Source organism: Lissotriton helveticus, chromosome 2_2, assembly GCF_964261635.1.
Source record: "Lissotriton helveticus chromosome 2_2, aLisHel1.1, whole genome shotgun sequence".
Classification (NCBI taxonomy): Eukaryota; Metazoa; Chordata; class Amphibia; order Caudata; family Salamandridae; genus Lissotriton; species Lissotriton helveticus.
Genome location: NC_136060.1, coordinates 257,230,169 through 257,257,697, shown reverse-complemented (window position 1 = coordinate 257,257,697; position 27,529 = coordinate 257,230,169). Strand labels below are relative to the sequence as shown.

Genomic DNA, 27,529 nt, shown 5'->3' with positions numbered 1-27,529 from the left:
GAGTAAAGAGTGGCACATTATCCTCCACTGAGCTCTTCTTCTAGTGTGAAAGATCAGGTCACTAGTAATCGCTCCTTTTTTGTGACAGAAGTAGGGGTCACAGATAAGGGTATCTGGGTTGGCTTTGAGTAGTCTATGTTTTAGAGACTTAGGGCCAGATGTAGGTGGCTAAATACCGAGAATTTCAGCGTTACCGACCGGTATTTAGCCATGTGCGATGTAGGTGACTTTAAACCTACATGCAAAATAAGGAATCGCAGAATAGCGATTCGTTATTTTGCTCTTGCATTTAAGGAATCGGAAATACTGATTCCTTAAATGCAATGTAGGTAGCAATAAAAACAGTGCACCTCAGCCTTAAGGAATCGCTATTTACCACCAACTTCAAGTTGGTGGTAAGTAGCAATTTTCTTACAAAAAACACTTTTTTTCTTTTTTTTTTATGTGCTATGTGGCACACATCCATGCCCTTAGGGCTCGTATGTGCGCCACATGTGCACACTTCAGGGGTGCAACAGGGTGTCCTTTGAACACCCTGGCACCCTTGAAATACCTCCCGCTATTAACGATTAGGTAATACCGAATCGCTAATATTGAATCTCTTCCCATTCATTCCTATGGGCCTCCTAGCCCAGAGGAATGAACGGCTAGGTATTCCTTAATAACGAATCGGTAATTTTAAGGAATCGCTAATATTTTAGCGATTCCTACCTACATTCCATTTAGCGAGTCCTTAATAGCGATTCGGTAATAATCGTTATTAAGAACTCGCTAAATGGAAGTTACCTACATCTGGCCCTTATTCTGGGTTTTGGAGAGGTTTGTCGGGTAATTAATTGTGTGACTATTAATACCTAGTTTCTGTTGTCCATTCTGAACTGAGCGAAGGGGGCATGCTGGGGTGGGTTATTTTGACTAGTGTTAATAGAGAGGTGGGAGTAAAAAGGTTACCAGTCAATGACCCTCAGTGGTGTTAAATTTTGCAAGATAACGTGTTAAGGTGAGGGGTATAGGTCTTGCATGATAGGGTATTAAGGTGTGGGGTATAGGGAGGGCCAAAGGGATGCGCCTTACTAATTAGCAAGCCAAAAATCATAGAGTGTGGGAAAGGCTAGGGGTAGTGGCAACTCGTAGTAATGATAGAGGGCATCAGAGAGAGTGCGCTTTTCTGAGAGGAGCGAGAGCAGGCATAAGGGCAGTAATAAGGGGAGTCAGAGTGAGAGTTGTACATTCTACGGCGGGCGAGATCAGGGAAAATGATGCGCCGGTCGTGAACGCAATCAGGAGCCCAGCAGCAGACTGGAGCGGCCATATTAAATATGTGTGTGCCACTTATAGGGGGGATGGAGGGTGATAGTTTTCGGCAGGAGAGTGAAGACAGGACAATTGTTGCGCCGGGCGCGAGCTTCACAAAGGCTCTTTCAGCAAACTGGGGGGGGGGCTAGGTAATTTGAATTTAATTTGTAATTAAGGGCTATTAACGAGGAGTCGAGCAGATACGGGGGCTAACTCAACAGGCACTACGCCTGCCATAGGAGAGCAGTATTTGAGGCCCCAGGAGCGATGTGCTAAGTAAATATGAACCGCGCTCGGGAGGAGTGCTGTCTAGCTGAGACCCAGTGTAGGCAGTCTCTCTCAGTGTCGGCTGGGAAGCAGGGGCAGGAGGGCTCAGAGATTAGCAGGTTGAAAGACAAGAAAGGTGTTTTCCTGGTGGGGGTATAACTATAGTCGACAGGTCATGGCGAAGGTTCTACAGCTGGTGGGGTCCGGGAGAGAAACAGATCAAAGCAAAACCTAGACAAAGGAGCCAAGGTCCTCATGCAGAGCGGCGTGGGTGGTCCGGCCAACGGCTGCACAATCGGCTCTGTCTGAGATTCTAGTATAAGGAAAGGCACGGTGTTTGAGCGAATGGAGGGGGAGGAGAAGCAGACAGAGCAAAGAAGCAAACAGAGGCAACCTGGCGTGTATATATAAATATAGAGAGAGCCAGGCCTCGGGCGATGCCATATGGGAGGTCAGAGAAAGAAGCAAAACAATACACAGCAAAACAAAATAAGATAAAGAGCCATGAGCCCAGTGAGGGGCTCATGGGTGGTCCAGTCAGTGGCTTCACCATTGATTTCGTCAACGGCGGCCTTCTCGGGGACAGCAACAGAGTAGGAGCACAGTATCTAGTCAAGTGTAGGCGGAGGGCTCAGAGAGTGGGAAACAAAGCAACATGAAGCGTCCGCGCCCTTCTCTGGGGCAAAACACCAGGCAAGAGCACACCAAACAAAGCAACAAGAAGAGTCAGGCGGGCATCAACCATCCGCACATATATCGACGATAATGCGCAGTTTGTAGTTAGGCAAACATCAAGGCATCACAGCAGAACACAGAATGTTGTTGCAAAGAAGGTACGGTTGGCAGACAGTACCAACCGGGTGGATCTTGTCAGGGGTCAACTCTGGGCGACATTGGGCAAACTCATCTTTGATAATGGAGTGTAGATAGTGGCGGTTGGGAGAGAGGCCAGGATCCGAGGGCGGCAATCATCCCCATCATAGAGAGGGCTTCAGCAACCGCAACATGGCGGTGGGCAGAGGATCAAAATCCGGCTGGGACAGCCAATGTGGTGGCTCAGTCGAGTGGACCCGAAGTGATGGTTCGGAGTGGTGGAGTCGCTGTGATGTTTGGGGCCCGTGTGCCGCTCATAGGGGCGAGTGGTGGACTTGTTCACCTTGGGGACAAGGCCTGGGCGGGCGATCAGGAGCCTAGAAAGATGGACGATCGGGAGACCTACAGAGGGCTGCTGGGCCAATTTGACCACTCACCGTCTTTTGGTCGTGTCCTGGAGTCAGACCAGGGTTCGTTTGTGGTCCGCTGCAGTCGAGGCAAAGAGGTCTGTTCAGGACTGGCAGCCGGTTGCAGTCCGATCAGAGACAGCATGAAACATCAGGACGGAGATAGCCCGAACCCAGGTGACCACTTCCTGGTTCAAAGTCTGGTGGGAGGCACAACCGGTCCGTTTAAGGGACATCACAGACGAGGCGTGATGGTCCGATCAGGCCTGGCACCAGATCAAAGTCGTCGACTCTGATGCGGGACTCGGAAGCGGCAGGGGGAAACGTCTGTGGATGGAGAGTCGGCTTCGTCCACACCAGGGCCGTCTCAGCTTGCGGACCTGTCCCTGCCGGGACCGTCTCAATGCATGGGTTGTGGATGTGTGGAAGGAGGGCACATCGGCATCGGAAGAGAAAGGCTGTGCAAGTGGGCAGGCACGTCAGTGGATCCTTCTGTAGAGGCCTGCTGTGGGACGAATGTCGTCGGTCCCGTGTGCCCAATCCAGCCGAGAGCGTCAATGAGATCCAAGGAGCTCATCTCTTCAGGTAAGCGGTGACAAAATCGTAAGAACACTGTGTTGCGTGTTGTCTTAGCTAAGGGAGTGGATGTTGATGTGGGGTGGCTGGTTATCGTAGGGATATCAACCGATAAGGTAATACCAAACCAGGAGCTCTCTGGAATAGCTCCTACTCGGCGGCCATCTTGCCGGGAGGTATGGAGGAGATAAACTGCTACAGTAGTACTAATTTGCTTGGAGAAGCTATTTAAGACTATATTGCTAAAGTATGAAATTTCTCTACTGTTTTTGAGAAGGTGAGTGAGATTTTGACAAGAAATATATTGATATTCATATTTTTTCTACATATGCAATGTACAAAACATAACTTTTGCTGCAACGAAACTAGCTACCACCAAAAGAATTGAAATAAAATAGACTTTACTAAACAAATAGTGTTTAGTGAAGTAATCTTTTTTTTAATTGAAAATGTGTGTAAATTGAAGAGCGATCATATAGAGTCATTTAGGAGAAATGGATGTTGATGCTTCCGGACATTATACTTGTTTACTAACAGAATCGGTACTGCATAGGCATATCAACTAAAGTTGCAGGTGCCTGTGCCAGGGCCTGTGGTAATAAGTCACCTCATCCTTTGACTGGTAACTTCTATAGACAGCCCTGCGGCTGGAAGATGTTGGCACCTAGGAAATGAAAGGACTGGGACAGAGAGTAAGTGCTAGAAGAGAAAGGATAAAAAGATGCCCTTAACGAAAAGTAGAGGTGTAGGAAGGGATTGGGAGAAGAAATAAAAGGAAACGAAGTACCAAGGATGAGTTTGAAGACTTGGATGAATTTAGTAACATAATGAAATTTAATGCCACAGTGAAAGTATTAGAAGAGGCTTGATACAGGTAAGCCTTAACAATAGAGGGAAATGAAATGGAGATCGAAGAATAGAAGCAGAAGATTAGGAATGTGAACGTGAGTGAAAGATATGGATGGAAAGTGCAGAAAGAGGACGTTAAATACATAGAAAGATAGGAACAGATGATATTGAGACTGGGGAGAAAGGATAGGGTAGGAGGGGAGAGTGCAGGAGAATGAGAAGCCAAAAACAAAAATAAGAGAGGAAATGACAGATACAGACTGCAATATTACCAACAGATAGTCACTGAGAGACACATATAGCAGACAGACGAGCAGTCAGATGCATCTAAAACACAAACAACAGTGCAATGTCACGGTCACTATAACCACTGAGTACAGTAGGGTCTTTTCTCCCTCCGGGCCATTTCCTCATGAGTGTGGTCTTATAAGCCTCACTATTGCACACATTGCTAGTGAATGTGTGGTTTGCTCAAAACATGCCCTCCCATCACCCTCAACTCTCCCCACCACGATCTCCAGAATATCGGTAAACGTTTATAAGCTAGTGTCGAAAAAACAGAAGAGAGTAAGTCTAGAAGGCATGGGAGAGGTTAAAGAGCTTTAACTGCAATACAGTCCCGTACAGATGACATCATTCAAACATGCTGGAAGAAAGATGCAGCAAAGAGAAGTAAAACCGAAGCCCCATCATCATTTTAGACTTGAAATTAGTTGTGCTTGTGTTTTCTAAATTTACATTCACAAGTGCAGATTGCTAAAACGATTTGTTATGTTTGGGACATTGCTCAGTATGTGCAGAAAGTTAAAGACATCCTTAAATGCGAATAGAACTGAAATGTGTGCTCTACCATTTTTAATGTGGCTTAAGTCATATGAATTGACGGCAGGACAAATGTTCTCATTTTATGAATTTTATGATGTATTAATTTATGAATTGTGATTTTAGAAATTATATTAATGTGGTTTTAATTGTTTAAGGACCAGCTGATCTCAAACGTTGTTTTTGAACTGAACTGATGTGCTATCAATCCTTTCTTTTCATGATGATTTAAGCTACTGGTATGCCAGAGGAAAGCATTCCTTCTTTGCATAAAATAAGATAACTGTGCCATTATTACATCACTAAGCACAGCACTGGATAATGTCAAGTGTATTGTAATTTCCTATCGTTGTCCCACTTCTATGATAAGAATATAAATAATTCTCTCAGTCACCGTCAACTACACGACAATATGGCCATCTTTTATAATACTAAATGAGTAACAAAGATACATAGACTAGGAAATATCATGCTTGATACATGTGAGGTTCTCCAGTGACAATTTATTAGTAAAATTTAAATCACAGCCTTAGATTGGGACTTTTATAGACCTAATCACAGTAAGTAATACATGCTTAAAGAGGAATCCTCAATGCTATGACTAGAAATAAATCTAAGAGCAAAAACTATGTTGCTAGCCTCCCCAGGCACAAGAGGATATTACATAGCAAGTAATTCTATACAGGAATCTATGGTGGAGGAATATATATAATTCTGGATACATGACTATAAAAAGCTATTGCACAGAGATCTAAATATATTTTTCCGGGAACTTACTTGTTGGTCTGCCTCTGGTGTTGAATTACCATGTTTTTTTCATGAATGGTCTCCAGCAAAGCAGTAGCTAAAGATTTCAGGTCTGAGATGGACTGTGGAGTGGCAGGCAAGCTGCAGCCATGATCTTCCGATAGCAGCTCCTGTACTAGAAAGTGCAATGTCAAAAGAACGCACACACAAGTATTAATATAGTAAAACATAAAATATGGTTACTAATTCCTTTTTAACAGTAGCCTCAGTAGTTAGTTAGTGAAATGAACAGACACCCATGTATAGTGGCATTATAAAGTCATCAAATAAATAAATGCAATTTTCTAAAATGAAATATGTTAGTCTGATATCAGTGTGCACCATGCATACAGCTATGCTACGTTTCAAGGCCATAGTGGGATTAGGATTACTAATGCTAATCTTCCATTTATAAAATAGTTAGGAGTGTTGAGACGGGAAAGTCCCTCGCATGGTGATCAACGTGCACCCCTGCCTTGAGTGCCCTAACTGTAATAATGTCTGGATCCCTAATGATGATTTATGTTGTCATGGCCGAGCAGCACAGATCATGTGTGCGTGCCATGACATTGGCGTGTCTCACAAACGTTGGTCTTTTTGGGCTAGGAGAGGTGCCCAAAGCACTACCCTCATACTGGTGAAAAGCTACAGCATTTGCCAGGAGTTAAGCAGCAAAAGTGCAGTGGTAACAGCATACCTCGTAGCGATGACTAGGCGTGAACAGGTCCTTTTTACGTTTGTCAATGGAGTGAATCCTATTGCCTCACTCATTTAAAGTTCTGCTGCTGTGTGATTAACTCACATTAGGCCTATATCAGGTTTGGAGTGAGTGCTGTGCAATGTGTGTGTGGTACACATTTGGTGGGAGTATGTGTTTCTGTGTGTGGTACAATAAATGGATAATGTAGTACTGGGCAGTGTGTATGCATGCGCTGGGTGTATGAGTGCCTGCGAAGGGTATAATACATAAAGGATGTAGTGCTGTGCAGTACATGTATGCTATAAGCATGCACTAAGTGCATATGTGCCTGTTAAGGGCACACAATACATGGAAGACTCTGGGTTCCATTTCTGGAGACCAACTGCTTACTGGAGGAAGAGGAGGCGAGGAATCTCCCCAGACATATTTGAATATTGCTGCATCCCTGTAAGCTGGGTGGAACACACACTGGAGGAAGGTAGAGCCAGGCTCTCCAGTACACTTTAAAGGGTGCTCTTTGATTCAGAGAGAAGTCGCTGCAAAGGGAACAGGGCATATCCCAGAAAAGGGCAGGGGCTGAGGCCCTGGGGTAAACTTCTGATTTACACACCACTATGGCTGACATCCTGGTGTGAACCTCTAGTTACTCCAATGACCTGTGTTGCGGGGCTATTAGATTTGGAGTTGCTGCAGCTTAGATAGACTGTTTTACAGAGGAAGGGCAGAGCTGAGCAGAAGGCACTTCGAAAGGAAGCAGACCCCAACCATAAACTTCAAATACTCAGACTCTAAATCACATTTGGTATCTGGAAATGGACTATAGGAAATGGAGCTAGAGCCCCACCCTCCCAAATATTGTCAACTGCCAATCAGACAATCTGGCTCTGCGAGGAGAACAAGCTCTGCAAGACTTCTTTTACCTGTTACCAGGACTGGGGGTTAAGGCCGGTTAGTCTTCTAGCTGGGTGAGGGTACATCTTCAAGTGAGTCCAAGACCACCTGCCCTTGGAGCTTGAAGCACCAGCCCCTGCCTGGTTGCCAGGGATAGTGTGTGCCCTGTGAGGGAGAAGAGAACTTCGGAGGGAGCAAGGTCCATTAGGGGATCCTGGTGATTGGATTCCCATTGCAGGTTATGAGGAGTCAGATGCTGCACCAACCAGGTCATTTTGCGTGTGCAGTGAAGTGAGCCATGACTGTTGCTGCACTGAGTGGGTAGTTGTCCATGTGCAGATACCATGTCGGCAACAATTCAATTACAGAATTTAAATAACAGCCTTTGACTAGGGATTTTATAGACCGAACCACAGTAAGTAATACACACACAGTGAAGCTTCTGTGCCGATCGGACCTTAGAGGTTATGTGGGACCCAGAATGCAACCCAAGGGGCCACCCTGAAATATGTTGCTGTTCCGATTAGGCTGTTGCCCATGCGCACAGGAGGAGCGGTGTCACTATATTCCAGGGGGTACAGGGGTCTGGTGTGTTGGTCTGGTCAAGACAGACATTGGAAAAAGGAGGCCATGTGGTGACCTGAGTGGGCCCAAGCCATGAGTGAGAACCAGTATTAAGTGCACTGCCCCTCTCCCCACCAGGGGGGAGGAACATGAGAAACTTACCAGCATTGGAGGAGCATCAAGGACCCCCAGCCACTACAGGACTGTGTGTGAGGAACACTTAAGACACACAACCGCAGCCCTTCTAGATCACGCATGTGAAAGACTTACCGGAAGCAGCTGCTGCATCTTCAGTGCAGCGTGCTCAGAGCACCAGCCAAACAATCAGTCTTATCCTGCTGGTGAGGGTAAGACTGATTGTTCGGCCAGATGGCCCCAGGCAATTTGCCTGTCAGATAGCACTTTGGAGCTGGAACACTTTTTACTTTTATAAAGAGTCGGAGTGGGACTCTTGAGAATTGGACTACTGCTGAGGCTTAACATGAATGTCACCTATAGCGAATTGGGAATAACCACTACCACTAGAGAGAGGGGAGTGAAACTTAGGGACCTGCCTATGAAATACTACAGCCTTAACCTCAGGGGACAGTGTCCATACTGAATGTTGTATTTTACTCTTGTGTTTATATATAACTCCTCCTCTTTCATAAAGAAAATATCTGACTGGACAATCATTTAGTGCTATTGCCAAGCATATTCTGTATTGTGAGCCTATGTTCACCCCCCTATGATTTCCTCCCCCTCCCCCATGCCCTGGGAAAGCTTTGGAGTACTCACCTCGCACTACCACTGAGAGTCATGTGCTAAAGGGTACTTGGCCCAATTGCTTAGGATCCATAGTAGGACATGTACCAGGATTGCAGAGACATTCCAAATTGACAAGGTTGTTGTTTACACTACTACTGGCATCCCTGCCTGATGCACTGAGATAATCATTGCTGGTAACCTTGCATACGTAATCTCATAAACAGCCACAAAAACGTCATGGATCGCATGCTTTTACTTTACTTTACTTACTAGGTGTTCATATGTGTTCTGTTTTTCTAGTTTATGTTACTGGCATACTCTTCCTCGAGCCGAGTGTCCAGTGAATATTACTCCTTTTCCCATGTTTGAAATCTAATGGACAAATGCCAGAACTACCTCTATAACACAGGCTTTCTTGATAGAGTTGAGTCTAATTCTTACAGGTAAGGACTCCTAAATATGAGCTACAAATAATCAAACATCTTTATCCAAAGGTTGATCCACACAATCCTGGTTTTCATACTTCTATGTGTTAAGGCTCCAAATTAACCTTTTTTTCAGCTGAAAGTCTACCAACCTCAAAGTCATTAGTCATTTTACTAAGGATGGTATGCACAGTGATCAGCAAACAATTAAACTAAACAGGTATTATTTGTTTTATCAAACTAGTCTGCTCAAAATGCACTATGCATGGGTTCACGATAATAGTTTTTAAAATGTGTTGGACGTGTAAAGCGCACAGCTGCCCGTAAGCGTCCCGGCGCTGAAGACCGCTGGGGAACCCGTCCTGGCTTTCCCTGTGAGATGGTCCCTTTTGGGTATCTCCAAGGTGAAACCAGGCATCCCCGGCGTCTGTGGGGGGCCGTTGTAGAGATGAGGCAAGCTTAATGCCCAGAGTTGCCGAGTGTGATCCCTGGTTAGAAAATCAGAATGTTTGTTTAGGGAAATAAACACTTGCATACTACATGTTCATTTGCAGAAGTCATAAGATCCCACATTTTATACACTGGTATTAATCCCCTTGTTAGTGAAAAACCATCACTGAGTTGGAAACGCAGCAATTTGTCATTTTTTCTGCACACAGAAGGTGAATTAAGTCCGGAGCAAAACACTACCTGCAGAACCTTGGTAAAGTGAAAATAAGTAATAATAATTTCTTTTAGATAGTGTTTAATACCACATTTCTAGCTCTTTCTAAGTGAATGACAGGTGCTACTTTTTCCAAATGTAATGTTACCCAACATTAACATTAACATTAAAGCAGAGATGTTTCCAGCACTCATAGATGGCAATGCGAGATCACTATTTCCAAATTTAACGTTACTCAACATTAACTTTAAAATAGAGACCAAGCTGAGACACTGCAGAGAGGCTTCAATAAACACTGGAAACACTGAAAATGTCCAAGCGCCTCCAATATTGTGTAAATAAGTATGGACCGTGAAATAAAAGGTGGAGCCAAGAAGAACACTCAAATATAACACAGTGTCAGCTGGTATGGCACATAACAAAATAGCAGCTTTAAAGAAGACATGAGCGGGTATATCAAATGAAAACAGAAGGCAGATAATAAGAAGAGCAAATTCTGAATCAGCAGCGGAGGAAATTGAGCTGCTGGTTCTGAATCTATATCTGCAAATTTTCCTTGTGGAATTTCGTCAAGAAGTGAAATAGGACGTGAATGAAGATAAAGGATCAGCTCAAAGTAAAAATACTTAGAGAAGTGTTACAAATGAGCAAGGAAAAGTGTGTTGCAGTGTAAAGCATCAAACGTACACATTACTAGCACAATGAACTCCATAGAAAAGCAGTGTCTGTCAATCAATCAATCAATGAATCAGTACATTTATAGAGCGCACTACTCACCCGTAGGGTCTCAAGGCGCTAGGAGGGGGGGGGGGTGCCTCTACTGCTCGAACAGCCAGGTCTTAAGCTTCTTCCTGAAGGAGAGGTGGTCCTGGGTCAGGCGCAGGTCGGTCGGGAGGGAGTTCCAGGTCTTGGCGGCCAGGTAGGAGAAGGACCTTCCTCCTGTTGTCGCTCTTCGGATGCGGGGGACGGCGGCGAGGGCGTGGCTGGTTGATCTGAGGTGGCGCTTGGGAGCGTAGAAGTTGATTCGGTTGTTGAGGTAGCTCGGGCCTTGGTTGTGTAGGGCTTTGTGTGCGTGGGTGAGGAGTCGGAAGGTGATTCTCTTGTTGACGGGGAGCCAGTGCAGGTCTCTCAGGTGCCCGGAGATGTGGCTGTTTCGTGGGATGTCGAGGATGAGTCTGGCTGAGGCGTTCTGGATCCGCTGTAGTCTCTTCTGGAGCTTGGCAGTGGTTCCGGCGTAGAGGGCGTTGCCGTAGTCCAGTCGGCTGGTGACGAGGGCCTGGGTGACAGTCTTCCTGGTCTCGGTGGGGATCCACCAGAAGATCTTCCGTAGCATGCGCAGGATGTTGAAGCATGACGAGGAGACGGCGTTGACTTGTCTGGTCATGGAGAGGGAGGAGTCCAGGATGAAGCCCAGGTTGCGTGCGTGGTCCGTCGGTTTGGGTGCGGTGCCCAGGGCGGGGGGCCACCAGGAGTCGTCCCAGGCGGAGGGCGAGGAGCCCAGGATGAGGACCTCCGTCTTGTCTGAGTTCAGTTTCAGGCGGCTGGTCGTCATCCACTCGGCTACATCTCTCATCCCTTCGTGCAGGTTGGCTCTGGCGGCGGCGGGGTCGTTGGTCAGGGAGAGGATCAGTTGGGTGTCGTCGGCGTAGGAGATTATGTTGAGGTTGTGTTGGCGTGCGATGGCCGCGAGGGGGCTCATGTAGACGTTGAAGAGGGTGGGACTCAACGAGGATCCTTGAGGGACGCCGCAGATGACTTCGGTGGCCTCTGATTTGTACGGTGGTAGGCGGACTCTCTGTGTTCTTCCGTCGAGGAAGGAGGTGATCCATTCCAGTGCCTTCTCCTGGATTCCGATGTTGCCAAGGCGCTGTACTAGGGTGCGGTGGCAGACAGTGTCGAATGCCGCGGAGAGGTCCAGGAGGATGAGGGCCGCTGTTTCTCCGTTGTCCATCAGGGTTCGGATGTCATCGGTGGCAGCGATGAGGGCGGTCTCGGTGCTGTGGTTGGCTCGGAAGCCAGACTGTGAAGGGTCGAGGGATCCATTTGTCTCGAGGAAGGCGGTCAGCTGTTTGTTGACGGTCTTTTCGATGACTTTGGCCGGGAACGGGAGGAGCGAGATGGGACGGTAATTCTTGAGTTCGGTGGGGTCCGCTGTAGGTTTCTTGAGTAGAGCGCTGAGTTCGGCGTGCTTCCAGCTCTCCGGGAAGGTGGCGGTGTCGAAGGAGGTGTTGATAATGTCCCGCAGGTGGGGTGCGATGACAACGTCGGCCTTGTTGAAGACGTGGTGAGGGCAGGGGTCGGTTGGAGATCCGGAGTGGATGGAGTTCATCGTGCGGATGGTGTCTTCGGTGCTGATCGGGGTCCAGGCGCGGAGGGTGGTGGTGGGTGGCGTTGCTGCGGTTGTGGCGTGCGTTGGTTGGATGCTGAAGCTGTTGTGTATGTCCGCGATCTTGTTGTGGAAGTAGGAGGCGAGGGAGTTGCAGAGGTCTTGCGATGGGGTGATGTCGTTGTTTCCGGCGTTGGGGTTGGAGAGCTCTTTCACGATGTTGAAGAGTTCCTTGCAGTTGTGTGCGTTGTTGTCCAGACGGTCCTTGTATGCAGTTTTCTTGGTGGCGCGGATCAGTTGGTGGTGTTTCCGGGTGGCGAGCTTGAGGGTGGACATGTTGTTCATTGTTGGTTCCCTTCTCCATACTTTCTCGAGGGCTCGGCAGTTCTTCTTGGAGCTCTTGAGTTCGTCGGTGAACCATGGGGTTTTTCTGCTGCCGGGTCTGCTGGGCGGGGTCCTCAGAGGGGCGAGTTCGTCCGCGCAGTTGCTGATCCACTTCGTGAGGTTGTCGGCGGCCTGGCTGGGGTTCGTTGAGCCGGCAGGAGGGTGCTGGCTTAGGGAAGCGGTGAGCTGGTCGGCTGTGATCTTGTTCCAGCTTCTTCGGGCAACCTGTTGCTGGTGGTGGTGGATCGTCGTTCTTTTGAAGGTGAAGTGGACACAGCTGTGGTCCGTCCAGTGGAGTCCTGTTGCGTGGCTGAAGGCGATGTCTTTGCTGGATGAGAAGACGGCGTCGAGTGTGTGTCCGGCGAGGTGGGTGGGGGTGGACACCAGCTGTTTGAGTCCGAGGTTGGCGAGGTTGTCGAGCAGGGTGACGGTGTTGTGGTCGCTGTTGTTCTCCCGGTGGAAGTTGAGGTCCCCCAGGAGGATGAAGTCGGCGGAGGGGAGGGCATGCGGGCTGATGAAGTCGGCGATGTCCTCGCTGAATCGTGTGCGTGGTCCCGGGGGTCGGTAGATCAGGGTGCCTCTGAGGGTGGTCCTCGGGTCGGTGTGGATCTGGAAGTGCAGGTGTTCGGCGGTGGTTAGGGTGTCGTCGGTGTTGGTCGTGATGCGGATGGTGTCCCTGTGGATGATGGCGATGCCTCCTCCCGTCTGGTTGGCGGTGCGGTCCCTCCGGGTGATCTTGTATCCCTCTGGGATGGCGATGGCGATGTCGGGTGCTGAGGAGGCGTTCATCCAGGTCTCCGTGAGGAAGGCGATGTCAGGGGCTGTGGTGTCGAGGAGGTTCCAGAGTTCGATGGCGTGTCTGTGGACGGAGCGGGTGTTGAGCAGGATGCACTTGAGGTGGGTGCTGCTGGTGTTCGGCTTGGCGGGTGCTGGTGCAGGGTAGGTCCGGACGCAGGAGAACTTGCAGGCGTGGCAGCTGAAGGGTCCGTGGGTGTGCTTCGGGGTGGCTCGGTGGCATCCCGGGATGCCGCCGGTGTTGAGTGCTCTGAGTTCAGCGGCATTGTAGGTTCGTCGGGTCGGCTTCCGTCGGTGGGGGCCAGGGGTCCTGGCACTGGGCGCGGTCCAGGCGCGGACGGGCGCAGACGGGCTTACCTTTGGCGCGCCTTCGGCGCACAATCGGCGCGCCCGCTGCGCGTCAACGCTGCGCGTGCGCACGGTCGCCATATATGGCGAAGTGCGAGGGAGGGCGGAGCAGCTGGGAGGCGGGAGCGGGGAGGGTACAGAATGCAAAAAGGGGCGGGGTTTAGCGGCGGTGGCGGGAAGCGGGGAGCGGGGTGGGGAGAGACGGGGGAAAATACAGTCAAAAAGAGGGGAAACCAGGAACAAAATACAGAAACCAAAGATGAATGCAACTACAAAATACAGAAACGAAAGATAAATGCAACTACAGTAAATAAACACCAAAACAGACGAACAGAGGCAAGGCAGGGGGCGACCACGAGGTGAGCGCGGCGGCCGGCCGAGCAGAGAGTCTTGCCCATACACAAATTCAACTGCCAATTAGACCCGCAGCATCAATGAGTATGTAACAACAATACAGGGAAGGTATATCATAATTTGATACCACATCCTGGGTTATCTCTACATACATTTGACAGCATATTACTGGAAAGAGAAACCTTATGTGACAACTTGTTCAATATTCTTCATCAACTGCCTTAATTGCATGAATTCAATTTGACATACAGAAGCATTATAAAACAGGTAAAAACTCAAAGAGTATTATGAGATTCAGAAGTTATTTTGATTGTAGGTGGCATAATCCACAGAAAACATTTTAGCCCATAAAAGGCATGGGGAATGAAACAACAAAATGAATGGTGCCAGGCATACATTTACATTTTTTAGTTACTTACGAACTAGTGTTTGAAACTTGAGAGCACTTATATATTGGGTCTACCGGACACCAAATGTAGACCCTCTAGCACATTCCTTCCCAAAACGAAAAGAACAAGAGTCATGCGAGTAGGAACTTGTCCTTGAAATAGACTATTCTGAATTCTCGTCTCTGTCTATGATCGCTAAAGGATGCCCCTGGCTTATAACCAAAATCAATTCAACAAAAGAGAGGGGGGGACCAAGGAGCCAATAAAGGTCCAGTGTCCATGCTCCTAAACCAAATCTGCTCACAAAACGAGGACAAAGTTCCTATACCAGGGTGCAAAAGTCACCCATACATTAAAAACAGGGAAGAATGGGGAAAAGTAATCCTAGGTAAAAAATACCCTGATGGGAGCGGGAAAGACATACTACATCCTCTGCTGCCCTCACACACCCCGGAGGATGTCATGCTTCATCATCGGGCAATTTTGCTCCTCGTAGGGCCGGCGCTGCAATTCCCTACGGGTCCCCGAAGGGTCACTTTATCGGAGATCTTTTAGAGGATTAGCCGGATGTTGCATGCAGGTGTGTGGGGAAGGGTAAGGGAGGGTAAATCAATTACGTGCAAACATGATAGTGTGATAAAATCAAGGGTATGGAAGCAGCTACAAGATTGTCTAGGTAACCCTTGGCAGTTAAAAGTACTGCTTAAAAATGACTGACCCCACAAGGCCCACTATGCCTGGGTGTCACTAGTCAAGGTCAACATGTTTCGCGCCTCTATCGCCCGTAGGTCCTTGGCGCTTCGTCAGGACCAAAAACAAAGTGAAGTGCACGTGAGTAAAATACATAAAAGTTAAAATGAGAACCCTCTTATCTCATCCAGGGCGGATCAGGAGACCTGTGTCCCCACTATGTGGTTGTAGCTGTTACATAGAAGCTGCTCCTGGATGATACCTGTCTGTGGGTAGCCGGCCCACCAGCAGAGCGGGGGCCATGGCCTTCCTTTACCGGGGTAGGACCGCCCACCGAACGTTGAGATCCTATAACCAAAATCAACAGGGAAATGGTTTATTTTCAGAGCATATGAATTTAGGTGCTTTGTAAAGCACTGGACGTAAACGTAAGTCAACAATAGAGCACTTAAGACAGAGTCCAACATAATAAAAGTAAAGGAAGAAGAAACCAACCAAGTGGCAGGTGAAACATCCATAATTTCTATTACTCAACCTCTGCTCTACCGGATGCCAAAGTTCAGAAAAATGTTCTTTCAAAGTGCTCAGTCATAATAGGTATTTGGAAAAGGTTGTGGTTAATTGATGTCCTCAATCTGTGGCCCAAGGCATTCAAGGTTTTGGAGTACTGGACACCCAGGTACCTGACTCAATGTTTTTGTTTTTGGAATGCTTGTTTTTGCTTGATGAAGTACAGATTTGTTAACTGAAGCAGGAGTCTGATATAACAATTTCAAACAAATGAGAAATAGCTGAAATATCAAGCAGAACTACATTGCTGCTAGAGAGGGTACTCTCAATTCTACCACTTTGAACAGATATACTTAGAACACCGGATGCGTTTCACTCTTTCATATTGAAACCATATGATGGTTGTATTTCTTCGTACTTATAGGAACCAGAAAGGTGCAATACTAAAGACGCCAGGAGTTGTGTTTGTGCCACTACTATTATCCTATTATTTGTGAGAACATTTGTGTTTCTTAAAGCCCTCCTGTTAGTTGGAAGCAGGCGCGGGCTCTCCTGTATCTGCCACTCGTACTACAGTGATAGCTTTGCACACGGACTGCAGGGCCTGATGCGCTTCGGTAGTAGTGAGGCCAGTGCCCTCCCGCACCAACTGTTTCCGTCGCCTGGGATAAGACATGTCCGCGTTGCACTATGAAGCGGCAGCCGTACACTCATCAGTACCCTGTGACGTATCTTTCACTGGCTGTTGCGGAGTACAGGAAGTGAGCAGGTGTGGTGGGTACGGAGGTTAGCAGGTGTGGTGCGACAGAGGGTGCATTCTCGTCAGCACAGGGAAGTCCATCCTGTGAACTGGGCTTGCCGAAACCAATCCTGGTGCAGCACCAGTTACTTCCTGGGCATGTTCTCTCGCTCGACAGAAGCTGCCAGACATGCCCGCTGCCTTCTCGCTCTGCATTTCGTATCATTATGTCCATCACATGCTGTTCGGTTGCTTTTTTTTTTGTCTGTCGAATCTAAACATGTTTTGTTGTGGCGTGATTTTTTAGGCCACTTTTTCTCTTGCAGTGTCTTCTTTCTTGCCCTGCTACTGCCGCTTAGTAGGCCTGGTTACGACTGCTGTAGGTCTCCCTGTCCCTCGTTCTGTCTCTCCTTGAGATCTACTGGAATAGTGCTGCAGACACCCATGTCCCTTTGTCAATTTTCAATACTGTGACAGGGCGGCTCTCAAATGTTACAGAAAACGCCGGAAATCTGTTTAAAGCAAACTCTGTATGAACACCTTCACACTGGACCACTGGGTATTGGCATAGCATTGGCATAGCCAATAGGTATCCCCTTTGGGACCTTATAAGTGTTTAGTTATCCAGCACAATATCCTTGGTGCAACAACATCAAGTGTTGCATGGCTAAACACTTATAAGGTCCCAAAGGCGAGACCTATTGGATATGCCAATGCTTGTTACTGATTGCCTCCTCTGTTTTTTATCTGTTTTTCTGGTTAGATGCTTTGGGCACTGTGCCACTGCTATTCAGTGCCACAGTGCAAGTATTCCCCTATGTTAAATTGATCTATTGATTAGTGACTCCATGATTGGGTTATCTGATTTACTTGTCAGACTCTAGTACAGTGCACCATGTGTGCCCAGGGATTGTAAATCAAATGCTGCTGATGGGCTTGGAGCACTGGTTGTGCCACCCACAGAAGTAGCTTGTAAAGTGTGTCTCAGGCCTGCCATTGCAGAGCCTGTGTGCAGTCTAGTACTGCCATGTCGACTTGGTAAGTGCACCCACTTGCCAGTCCCTAAACCTTCCCTTTTATTCATATCAGACACCCCTAAAGTAGGCCCAAGGCTAGGGTGCATTGTAAGTATAAGGTAGGACATGCCCTGATGTGTGTGGCGTATCCTAATAGTGAATTACAGCTATTTTCGTGTTTCACTATTACAAGGCTACCTGTTCCCTGTTCTTTTAGTACAGTTGGTTTTAACATTCTTTGTTTGAAAATACCACTTTTAGAAAGTAGGTATTTTCTTGCCTAACTATCCAAGCCTGCCTCTGCTAAGTTGTATATTCCTTGTCTGGAGTTTGAGTGACAGGGGCTGGGGGATTCCAGGAGACAGGGTGAGTCAGCACAGGGCTGAATAGAGAGATCTGCATGTAGATGGGTTGGAGGAGTTGCACGTGGGAGCTGAATAGGGATGTGCCTTCTCTCCACAAAGCTGGCTCCTCCTTCTGTGGTGTGTCTGATGTCTCTGGCCTTCACTGTGAAAGGAAAGAAGGAGTCTTGCCAACGAAGTGCTCCAAGACTGACCAGAACTGGTTTGGGCTAGGCTAAGGCCCCTCTGCTTTCAGAGGACACAGGATTTTGCAGTATAAATATGGGGACCCAGACCCCAAGACTTTAGATCACTTCTGGAACAACAAGACAAACCTTTGCCAAGGAGAAGAACCAAGGAAGCTGCAGGAGTTTGGACTGCCCCCCTGCCAGTGTGCTGTGTTGCTGGGTTGGCCTGCAGTAGTTTCTTTATTGCCAAGGAAAAGAGAAGGGACCTTCAAAGACTGGGGTCAAGATTTCATAAATATATTTACAATAATGCTAAATTATTAATCAGACATATGGCAAAGTGTTTCGGCCTAAAATTTACACAAAGACGGATGAGAACTAAAGAGAAGATCCAATTTGTCACACAGCTCAATGAATGAAAACCAAATTACATCTTTCAGCATATTACTCCAAGGGCTTGATTTGAGCTTGCCTCTTGACCGAAGTCTCAGGGATACCAGACTTCACTCCCTTCTGTTTGCCTGCTCCTGGAACTTGCTGTTCTAGCTGCAACAGAAGTAATTCTGCAACACAGACGCCTGCGAGCGACACCGTCATCTGCATCGAAGCTGTGAGAGCTGCTCCGACTTGCAACATAGACCGGACGCATAGATGCCAGCGAACAACATCGTAAGCCTGCCATAGCTGTGAGCGCTGCTCCAACTTGGGACGTAGGCCCGACACCTGCTGCTGTTCCGCATCGACTCCAACATCATTGGTGGAGCCGATCATCGATGTGAGTGGTCAAGAAGCCATCAACATCGTACGGAACCGTGGTTTCGGCACCATCGTGACATCACCTCCTCTTCGGTCAGGAACCGACGCGTCCCCTGCCTGCGCGAGCATCCAGGTCCCGACGCATCATATCCCCCGAAGCAAGGAACCGACGCCGCAACGCACTAACGACGCCGCCTCTACCTGACGCTGTGAGCTGTCTTTGTCTTCACTTTTCCAAGGTACTGTTCTTTGTGGGTCTGTTTTGACTCCGGGCCCGACCCCGCGCACCTCGCGGTCGGCGCCGTACTTTGGAATTTCTTTGACCTGGACGTCGTGATAGCTCCAGTTGGGGTTATCTGTTGCTAAAGATTGATTTTAAGTGAATAACCTATTTTTTTTAAAATATCTTTTTATTAACAACCCAAAAAGAAAAACATCAGGTGACATTAAACGCTTCATGATTGTCATAATTACAATTCCACATCTTCAAAATAGTAAGCACAATATATAGATAGTGAATCAAGGGGACTCGTGCATCTCTGCTTCCTCCACAAGGATCGGGGGTGTACAGATGTTACCACGGTATTGATTCCAGTCCCCAACAAACCTTCCCCCACTTCTCGGGACAGCCCCTCGCCACGTACACCGACCTCTCCCTAAACATACACCAGTCTAGATCTTCCAGCCACTTCTCGACCCGGCGCGGTTGGTAGGCTCCCCACAATTGAGCAATATTACGCTTCGCTAACATACTGCCAATATTACCCATTGTCTACTATATGTGTTCAGATCCGTGGGCTCCCAGACATTCAAAAGACACCTGCGGGCTTCCAGCCGTAGTTCCATTCCCAGAACCTCTCGCATCGTGTCATGGGTCCCCACCCAGTATTCCTGAACCATCGCGCAATGCCACAGCATGAAAGTGCCAATCTCTCCGCACCCCCTCCGACACTCTCCGCTTTCCGCTCGACCCATACGTACTTGACGAGGCCCCGTGACATATGTCCTGTGGAGAACCTTTAGTTGTACCAATCTAAGCCTCATCTGTACCACCACCACCCGTGGAGAGGTGACCGCCTCCTGCCAATCCTCATCATCCATCTCAACCCCATCAGCATTCCACTGAGCCCTGACCAGTACAAGCGGGTCCGCCATGCAATTTATAAGCTTTTCATATACTAATGAGATAGTCATCTCCGGGAGGTGGCCGTCTAGCACTCGGTCCTCCAGCGGGGAAGCCTCGGGAAGCGTTGCATCTCTGGGAACATGCGGAAGTAGCGCATGCCTAACCTGGAGGTAATGATATCGCTCGTTGTCGTGAAGGCGATACTGTTCCTTCAGAGAGTTAAAATCGTGTATTGCGCCATTTCCCCAAATATCCTTTATGTGCGTGATCCCAATAAGGTCCCATCTATCAAAGCCCTTGGTCTTCCATAAACTCCCCAGTTTCTCCGAGTTCCACAATGGGGTGGCTAGGGTAAGCTTCCCCTCCCACTTGAGATGTCTATTGGCCGCATGCCACATCTGCACAGCGTGCGCCGTTGGTCCCACAAGGGGGAACCGGTAGGGTCTGGCATAGAGTGCACAGGTGAAGTCACCCCCCGGCACCTGCCAGCGATCCATTGCATATCCAGGATCCCCAGGGGGCCCGTACAACGCGCGGTTCACTACCGCTAGTTGGGAAGCCCAGTAGTATTTCCGTAGGTCTGGTAATCCTATCCCCCCCGTCATACCAGGGGAGGGTGAGTTTAGAAAATGCTATACGGGGTGCACCGTCCCAGACAAGCTGTCTCTGGAGGGCTTCTATTTCCCTGAAGTAAGAAGCCGGCACTGGATCCATCGTGTTCTGCAATGTGCGTAGAGGAATCGGGGAAGGGCCATCATTTTAAACAGTACTACCCAGGAGTGAGAGTAGGAGCGCCCTCCACCGCTCCACATCTCCTTTAAACCGAGTCGGGGGGGGGGGGGGCTAGATTGTTAGCGTATCGTAACTTCGGATCAAGCGTGACATAAATACCGAGGTACCTAAATCCTGTCGGTTCAATTTGTATCGGCAGGTCTCCGGGATGACCGGTGGGTCCCCCTGAGGAGAAAAAGCACTGATTTCGACCAGTTTATGGCAAACCCGGAGCACCTCCCAAATATAGCAAGCACGTCCAGGAAACACATCAGGGATCCCCTGGGATTGGTAAGGTATAGCAGGATATCATCAGCATACAATGACATTTTGGCCTCCCATTCCAACGTCCACCGCAGGCCTCGAATCGAAAGATCCCACCTAACCCAAAGGCTCCAGAGCCAAGACAAAGAGGAGCAGGGACAGGGGACATCCCTGTAATAACCTATTTTTAACTATTTCTACCATCTTAAAGAATTATTATTGAGTACAGTATTGTGGAATTTTTGTCGTTTATGGTCTTGTGATAAGACTATATAAAGAATACTTATTTTTATATAAAACCTGTGTCTATTTGTAGTGTTTTCACTGTATTACTGTGTGTGTTCACAAAATGCTTAACACACTGCCTCTGAGATAAGCCTGGCTGCTCGTGCCAAGCTACCAAGGGGGTGAGCAGGGGTTATCCAGTAGTGTAATCCCCTTTCCCTGACTTAGTAGCAAGGGTCCCTATTTGGTCAAAGGTGTATACCATTGCCAACTAGAGACCCCCAGTTCTAACAATGCTCAACACTGCACAAATTCTAATTGAGCATGGGGCCGGCTAACCATCAATCAGGGAATAATGCTTCAATGAGATGTTATAATAGATCAATTGGCAGAACTATTACTTATCCTTCACATACACATTATTTTTCAGTAAGTTCTAATTTAAACTGTTTGCACTGAATTATGTCTTTAGTGGCAGCACCACAAATGTTTCAAAACATTTTCTGATTTACTGTTAACTAATATTATAGAGTTTTCTGTGGGTAGAATGGGTACATCCTTCCAATGTTTTGTAAAAGTCCAAACTGAAAAGTGTTTTACGGCTCCATGTCCTCTCTCAAATTGACAGGAACATTGGGAAAAAGAGTAGAAACAGAGCGCAGTCTGAAAAAAACTATACACGATCTTCCCATACTGCTATTGTAAGTCTCTTTTTCTTGACAAAGTATGCCATGGCAGCAAAGATTTCCTTGTTTTTGATGATGCTGCTCAGATAACTTGGCCATAACCTACAAGATTTATACATTAATGTTGCAGTTCTGTTGCTATTCCTTTAACTACAAGGTGTCATCAGGTAGAATCTTGGGTGACTGACATTCCTGATGGGACAGTTAATGAAGAAGCTTTGGTCTGTGAGATGTGTTTATGGTTGGCCTGAGGTGGATACAAGCAATGACTTAAACTGAAAAGTCCTGGAACACTTCTTAACACATTCTAATCTTTTGTTCGGTGGCATGATCTTGCACAATAAATGACTGTTTCAATTTTGTAACAAAATGCTTTTGTCAGTGAAAGCAACTACTTTGAGTTAAGTGGGCATTGGCACACCACACGAACAGTAAGTCAGTAATGGAAAGGCCCTGCAGTATCTTCAAAAAGAGGGGCATTCATCTGAGGCTGCAGAGGAACAAGGCCTGGAGCCTGCTTCAACGTAAGTCTCGTTAAAAACCTTTATGACAAGATCCCATGTTAAAATGTGCCAATGTCTTGGGGGAGGGTGTGGGAAGCGAGAGGTTTACCAAGTGTTACTCCTGTTAGTGTGTATTTCCCCTGGTAGCTGTCCCTATTGGAGTTGTTACTGGAATTGCCCATGCTCCTATACCAAGTACTTTTCTCCTCCAGTAGCAAGTGTATAAAGGAAGTACATATCAAAATGGGCAAGTACAAACGTTTTCTATTTAATATTTGCCTGAACACGGTCTCTGTGTGTCCTTTTTCTGCTGTAATGCAAAATCTAGTTCCGTCACTTTAAAAGAAGAGTGACTGGGGTCAAGATTTCATAAATATATTTACAATAATGCAAAATTATTAATCAGACATTTTGCAAGGTGTTTGGTGCCTCAAATGTACAGAAAGGCTGATGAGAACTAAAGAGAAGACACCAATTTGTCACACAGCTCAATGAAGGAAAACCAAATTACATATATACCTTGTTTGGCTGACAATACCCCTGTCAAGGCACTGCTACTTGATTTGCTGTTCGTCTTTGAATTTTTCCTCCTCTCCAAAGCTGTCTAAAGAACATAACATTTCGATTAAATATAGAAAATAGAAGCTTGTTCAACAGAAATGAAAATAAAATAATGAGTGTTTGTTATAAAGCGAGCATGTCCTACAATATCGAACACATACGTTGATAACTAAAATTGAGAAAATAAAATATATGGCTGTAAAGAAGGTTAATTAATACAAGATCTTCAATACTTGCAGTACAATGATCTTTGTTATTAACGTTTCCATATGCATCAACATCCTTTACAAAGCCCATTGTCATTTCTCCATAAAGGAAGATCTGCTTCCCTTGGAAATATTCACGTATGATGTTTGCAGTACAATCAATAGTGGGCCATTGCCTCATTTGATCCCTGTCCTAAAATCTACACTTGCCAGTAGAAAGCATACTTCTACAACTGGTGGCAACTAAATGCTCTCATTTTAGCAGAATCTAGCCAAGAAGCATGAACTTGAAAATGTGCCAGCTGCTTCTAAACAAGGTGAGGAGATGATTAGTACCCATGAGCCAGGTACAGACTAGCTATAGTGTCTCACTTGCCCTCCAACTCACGCACAGAGGAACAAGTGATTAGATACTCCAGAACACAACACTCCCGACCCTCTCTGGAATCGCGGTATCAGAACACACACTTTCACTCTCACACTGGTCCATAATAAGCTCTGACAGAGACAATAGAAAATGTAAAAATATTTATTTTAACTATTGTACTCTAGAATGCAGTATACTTGCCACAATAAGTAAGAAGATGCCGAACACAAATACGGTCAGCACAGTAAGTAATCCATAAATCATAAAAGGAGCTGTCATTATACAAGACAGGGTATACTAATCCTCCTCCACTTCTACAGAAGCAAAGTGATTATATATCAGAAGATCTCTGGGTGTTTGCAGCAGACCCGTACCTTAGCATGCACAGACGAAGATTCTCAGGTATAGTCGCAATCTTGTCTGTGTATTTTCCGGTCTATGCATACCTGTATGACAAAGAGTATGTGTTCCCAAACAAAAGCTGCATGTGTGTGTTTTGTCTATGTGCTAGAGCTTGAACAAAACAGAATAACAAGGGTCATAGGTGTTTGACCATGTTTACAGTGTTCAGACTAAATCCCAGGAAAATGCAGAGCACAAAAATAACAGTAAGTTCTGTGTGAAAGTACAGAGTGGCACAAAGCAAAATATGTGTGCGTAGTAACGTGTGAAAAGAAAAGCAAGGACTGCAGCATGCTCATACTAACAGAGAAAATTGCAATGGACCTCCAAGGAACATATGACACCAGTGGCCATTAAACCATGAGGCAAGAAGGTTCAAATGTTTTTTTCCCTCACACAAGGCAATCTCACACGAGGAATCATGGTCATAAGATCAGTGAAAGAAGAAAGATCTCAAACCGGGTTATAGGATGAAAACTTCTCCACAAGATCACCAGACTGACGTGTACCATTCACAGTACTTGAAATTCAATCTGCTAATGACGGTTAATAAATACTTTAGAGATCTCATCTTTTGGAACCATTTATAAATCTGGTTAAAAAGTTGTATTTGCTTCCATTTTCTGAACACTAAGAACATTTGCTGACACTATGAACATTTGCAGCCTTTTCTTGTAGTTTACGCTAAAGGAATTAGTGCAACAGAAGTGAAAATGCAAAAGTTTTAAACAGAACCCTAAATGAATTTTTAAGGAAAGCTGGGCTCTCTGCCATCACGGTGGCAGAATAGGAAATTAGACTCATGTTTTATGCAGGGTGCATCCCTAGAATATTATTTATTATTTTCACTTGGCACCCCATAACACAAAACACTAGTTTGTGGACATCACTGCATTATTGGCTTACGTATTTATAGCAGAAAAGGGTTTTTCAAGCATATATCTTTCGGAACCTTTTTCTATTTTATGAGTCTTATTGAAGCCTCTCATTGATACACTTTTTAAACCATTTTGAGTGCACACTGAGACATGGATCATACCATCTAGTTCTCGTAACAAGAAAGGTGAAAGTCAAGCAAGACACAAAAGGCCCTCTAAATAATAAAAAAAGAATAACTATTTTAAAAGCACTAAACTTTAATAAACACAAATTAAGAAGTTCAAAAGTGGTCTTAATGAAAGATTAACCATTATTTGATGGCGCAGAGAAATCATATCTACAAAAACCTTGATAATCACGTAACCAAGAGGCTCAAGAGATGAGCTCTCTGACGAATGGTTGCGCACATTTGCTACACTTTGTGTAAATTGCAAAAAACACAGTTGATGGACAGAATGTAGAACAATGTCATACATTCACCCCAGTACAAGGATCTGGGCCTAAATCCATCGTTTTTTTGCACTCCACACCACCCTGGGTTAGACACTGGCTATATGCAAATCAGCTCTGACCCTGTGCCTCATGGGAACAGTCCAGTCCGAACTACCAAGCCATGTCTTTCCCAGACCGGAATCAAGCATCCAAGGACCGGTTTCTGGCTATCAGCCTTCATTCAGCCTGGATAGCTTGACTCCAGTGGTGTGGAGAGCCTGGGACTCACGTCTGAGCATACCCAGCCCACTCGGGTGAAAATTGCAAAAAACACAGTTGATGGACAGAATGTAGAACAATGTCATACATTCACCCCAGTACAAGGATCTGGGCCTAAATCCATCGTTTTTTTGCACTCCACACCACCCTGGGTTAGACACTGGCTATATGCAAATCAGCTCTGACCCTGTGCCTCATGGGAACAGTCCAGTCCGAACTACCAAGCCATGTCTTTCCCAGACCGGAATCAAGCATCCAAGGACCGGTTTCTGGCTATCAGCCTTCATTCAGCCTGGATAGCTTGACTCCAGTGGTGTGGAGAGCCTGGGACTCACGTCTGAGCATACCCAGCCCACTCGGGTGAAAATTGCAAAAAACACAGTTGATGGACAGAATGTAGAACAATGTCATACATTCACCCCAGTACAAGGATCTGGGCCTAAATCCATCGTTTTTTTGCACTCCACACCACCCTGGGTTAGACACTGGCTATATGCAAATCAGCTCTGACCCTGTGCCTCATGGGAACAGTCCAGTCCGAACTACCAAGCCATGTCTTTCCCAGACCGGAATCAAGCATCCAAGGACCGGTTTCTGGCTATTAGCCTTCATTCAGCCTGGATAGCTTGACTCCAGTGGTGTGGAGAGCCTGGGACTCACGTCTGAGCATACCCAGCCCACTCGGGAGAAAAAATGCAAAAAACACAATTGATGGACAGAATGTAGAACAATGTCATACATTCACCCCAGTACAAGGATCTGGGCCTAAATCCATCGTTTTTTTGCACTCCACACTTTGTGTAAGACATCGATTTTTCAGAACCTCAAAGACAACCCTGACGGCAACACTCCAACTCAAATTGTTCCAGGGTCGCTGTGCAGGGCTCACAGTTGCCACCCCGCCTCCGGTAAAGACAGAATTGCAGGACGGAGTAGGTCATTAGGGGCAGGCATTACCTCTTGGCAGCATAAGCTCAGTCTTCATGTAGCAGGTTGGAAAGGTGCCTGAGATGCACAGCACCCACCACAGTCTGTAACAGATGTTCCCACCCTAGTGGACAATGGTTGCTGTTTCTATTTCATTTCCAATCCTGTATTTTTAGGTCGAGGCTACCGTCCCACAGCAAAGCTGTGGGGGCGGAGCCGAAGATTTAATGAGTTCAACAGTGATGCTTCAACACGCCTCTCTCTTCCATTGGCTAGCTTTGTAAATGGAGGCTAGCCATAGGAAGAGATGTGTGTCAATTACTATTTTACCCGCCTTGATGCGATCTGTGGGCGTTTCTGCCTATTTTTTTAAGTCCCGCCCCCCACACCCTCCCTCTCGCCGAGGTCCCATACTCTTTTCCCCGGCTTGATGCGATTTGGGCGTTTCTGTCTCTTTTTTTTTTTAAAGTCCCGCCCCCCACACCCTCCCTCTCGCCGAGGTCCCACTCTATTCCTTCCTCTCTTTAAGACGCTCGACTAGCAGACACGGTATGAAAGGTACGCATACTGTAAAATTACAGTGCACACTCTGTGTGCTCTACCAGTGCTTTGGTATAGGCCTCAAGGAATCAACTGAGCACGCAGCACTTGTTCACGGCCGCAGGCCGTGACTCCTTTACCACTGCTTGTTTTAACTAGAGGTTGTTTAAAACAAGAACTCTCTCCCGGTACTTAAGTAATTACTTGAAGGGTAAAATATAAAATGTGCATAAAACTGGTGGCAAATAAGTTTTTTTCTGGATAAACATGTTACTAACAGCTTCCTTCCCAGCATCCGAGGCTGATTGTGGCAGTCTGCGCGTTTACTGCACTTAAATGCATTGATTCGCACAGCCTACAAACCAAGTTGATTCTGTGAACTCTAAATGAAAAATCTTGCTGTAGCCTATTGAATGATGCTCATTGTGTCTTCTTCAGTAGGATGAAATGCTGAGCCGTGCACGCCAGGGTCACAATCCCTCACGTGCAAGTTTCAAAGAGATCTCTGTAGAAGGCGCCCAACCCCCCCGAGCTATCTCGTTAGATGTATAAGCCTGTGATGGCTGGAGTTGCCCATGGGAGTTTTTTTTTGCAGGAGGCGGAGTCTGAGGCCCGGCAGCTGCCAGACGCAGGAGGAGAAAATGAGCGGCCAAGAGACTGAATGGTCTTTTGCAGCCTCGCCCCACGCAGGCCCCGAGAGAAAGTGTGTTGCCTCACA

The 27,529-nt window shown here is 46.8% G+C and overlaps 1 protein-coding gene across 5 annotated transcripts in view; it reads right to left on the bottom strand.

The window, feature by feature from the left end:
• CCDC149 (coiled-coil domain containing 149) overlaps positions 1-27,529 on the bottom strand; it is a 480,627-nt gene that overhangs the window by 79,843 nt on the left and 373,255 nt on the right. For all 5 annotated transcript variants that reach the window (XM_078678386.1, XM_078678383.1, XM_078678387.1 and 2 more), the window contains 2 exons: positions 22,738-22,822; positions 5,808-5,952 (listed from right to left, as the gene is read on the bottom strand). In XM_078678386.1, the coding sequence (XP_078534512.1) occupies positions 5,808-5,952; positions 22,738-22,822 (230 nt within the window). The remainder of the gene's footprint in view (positions 1-5,807; positions 5,953-22,737; positions 22,823-27,529) is intronic.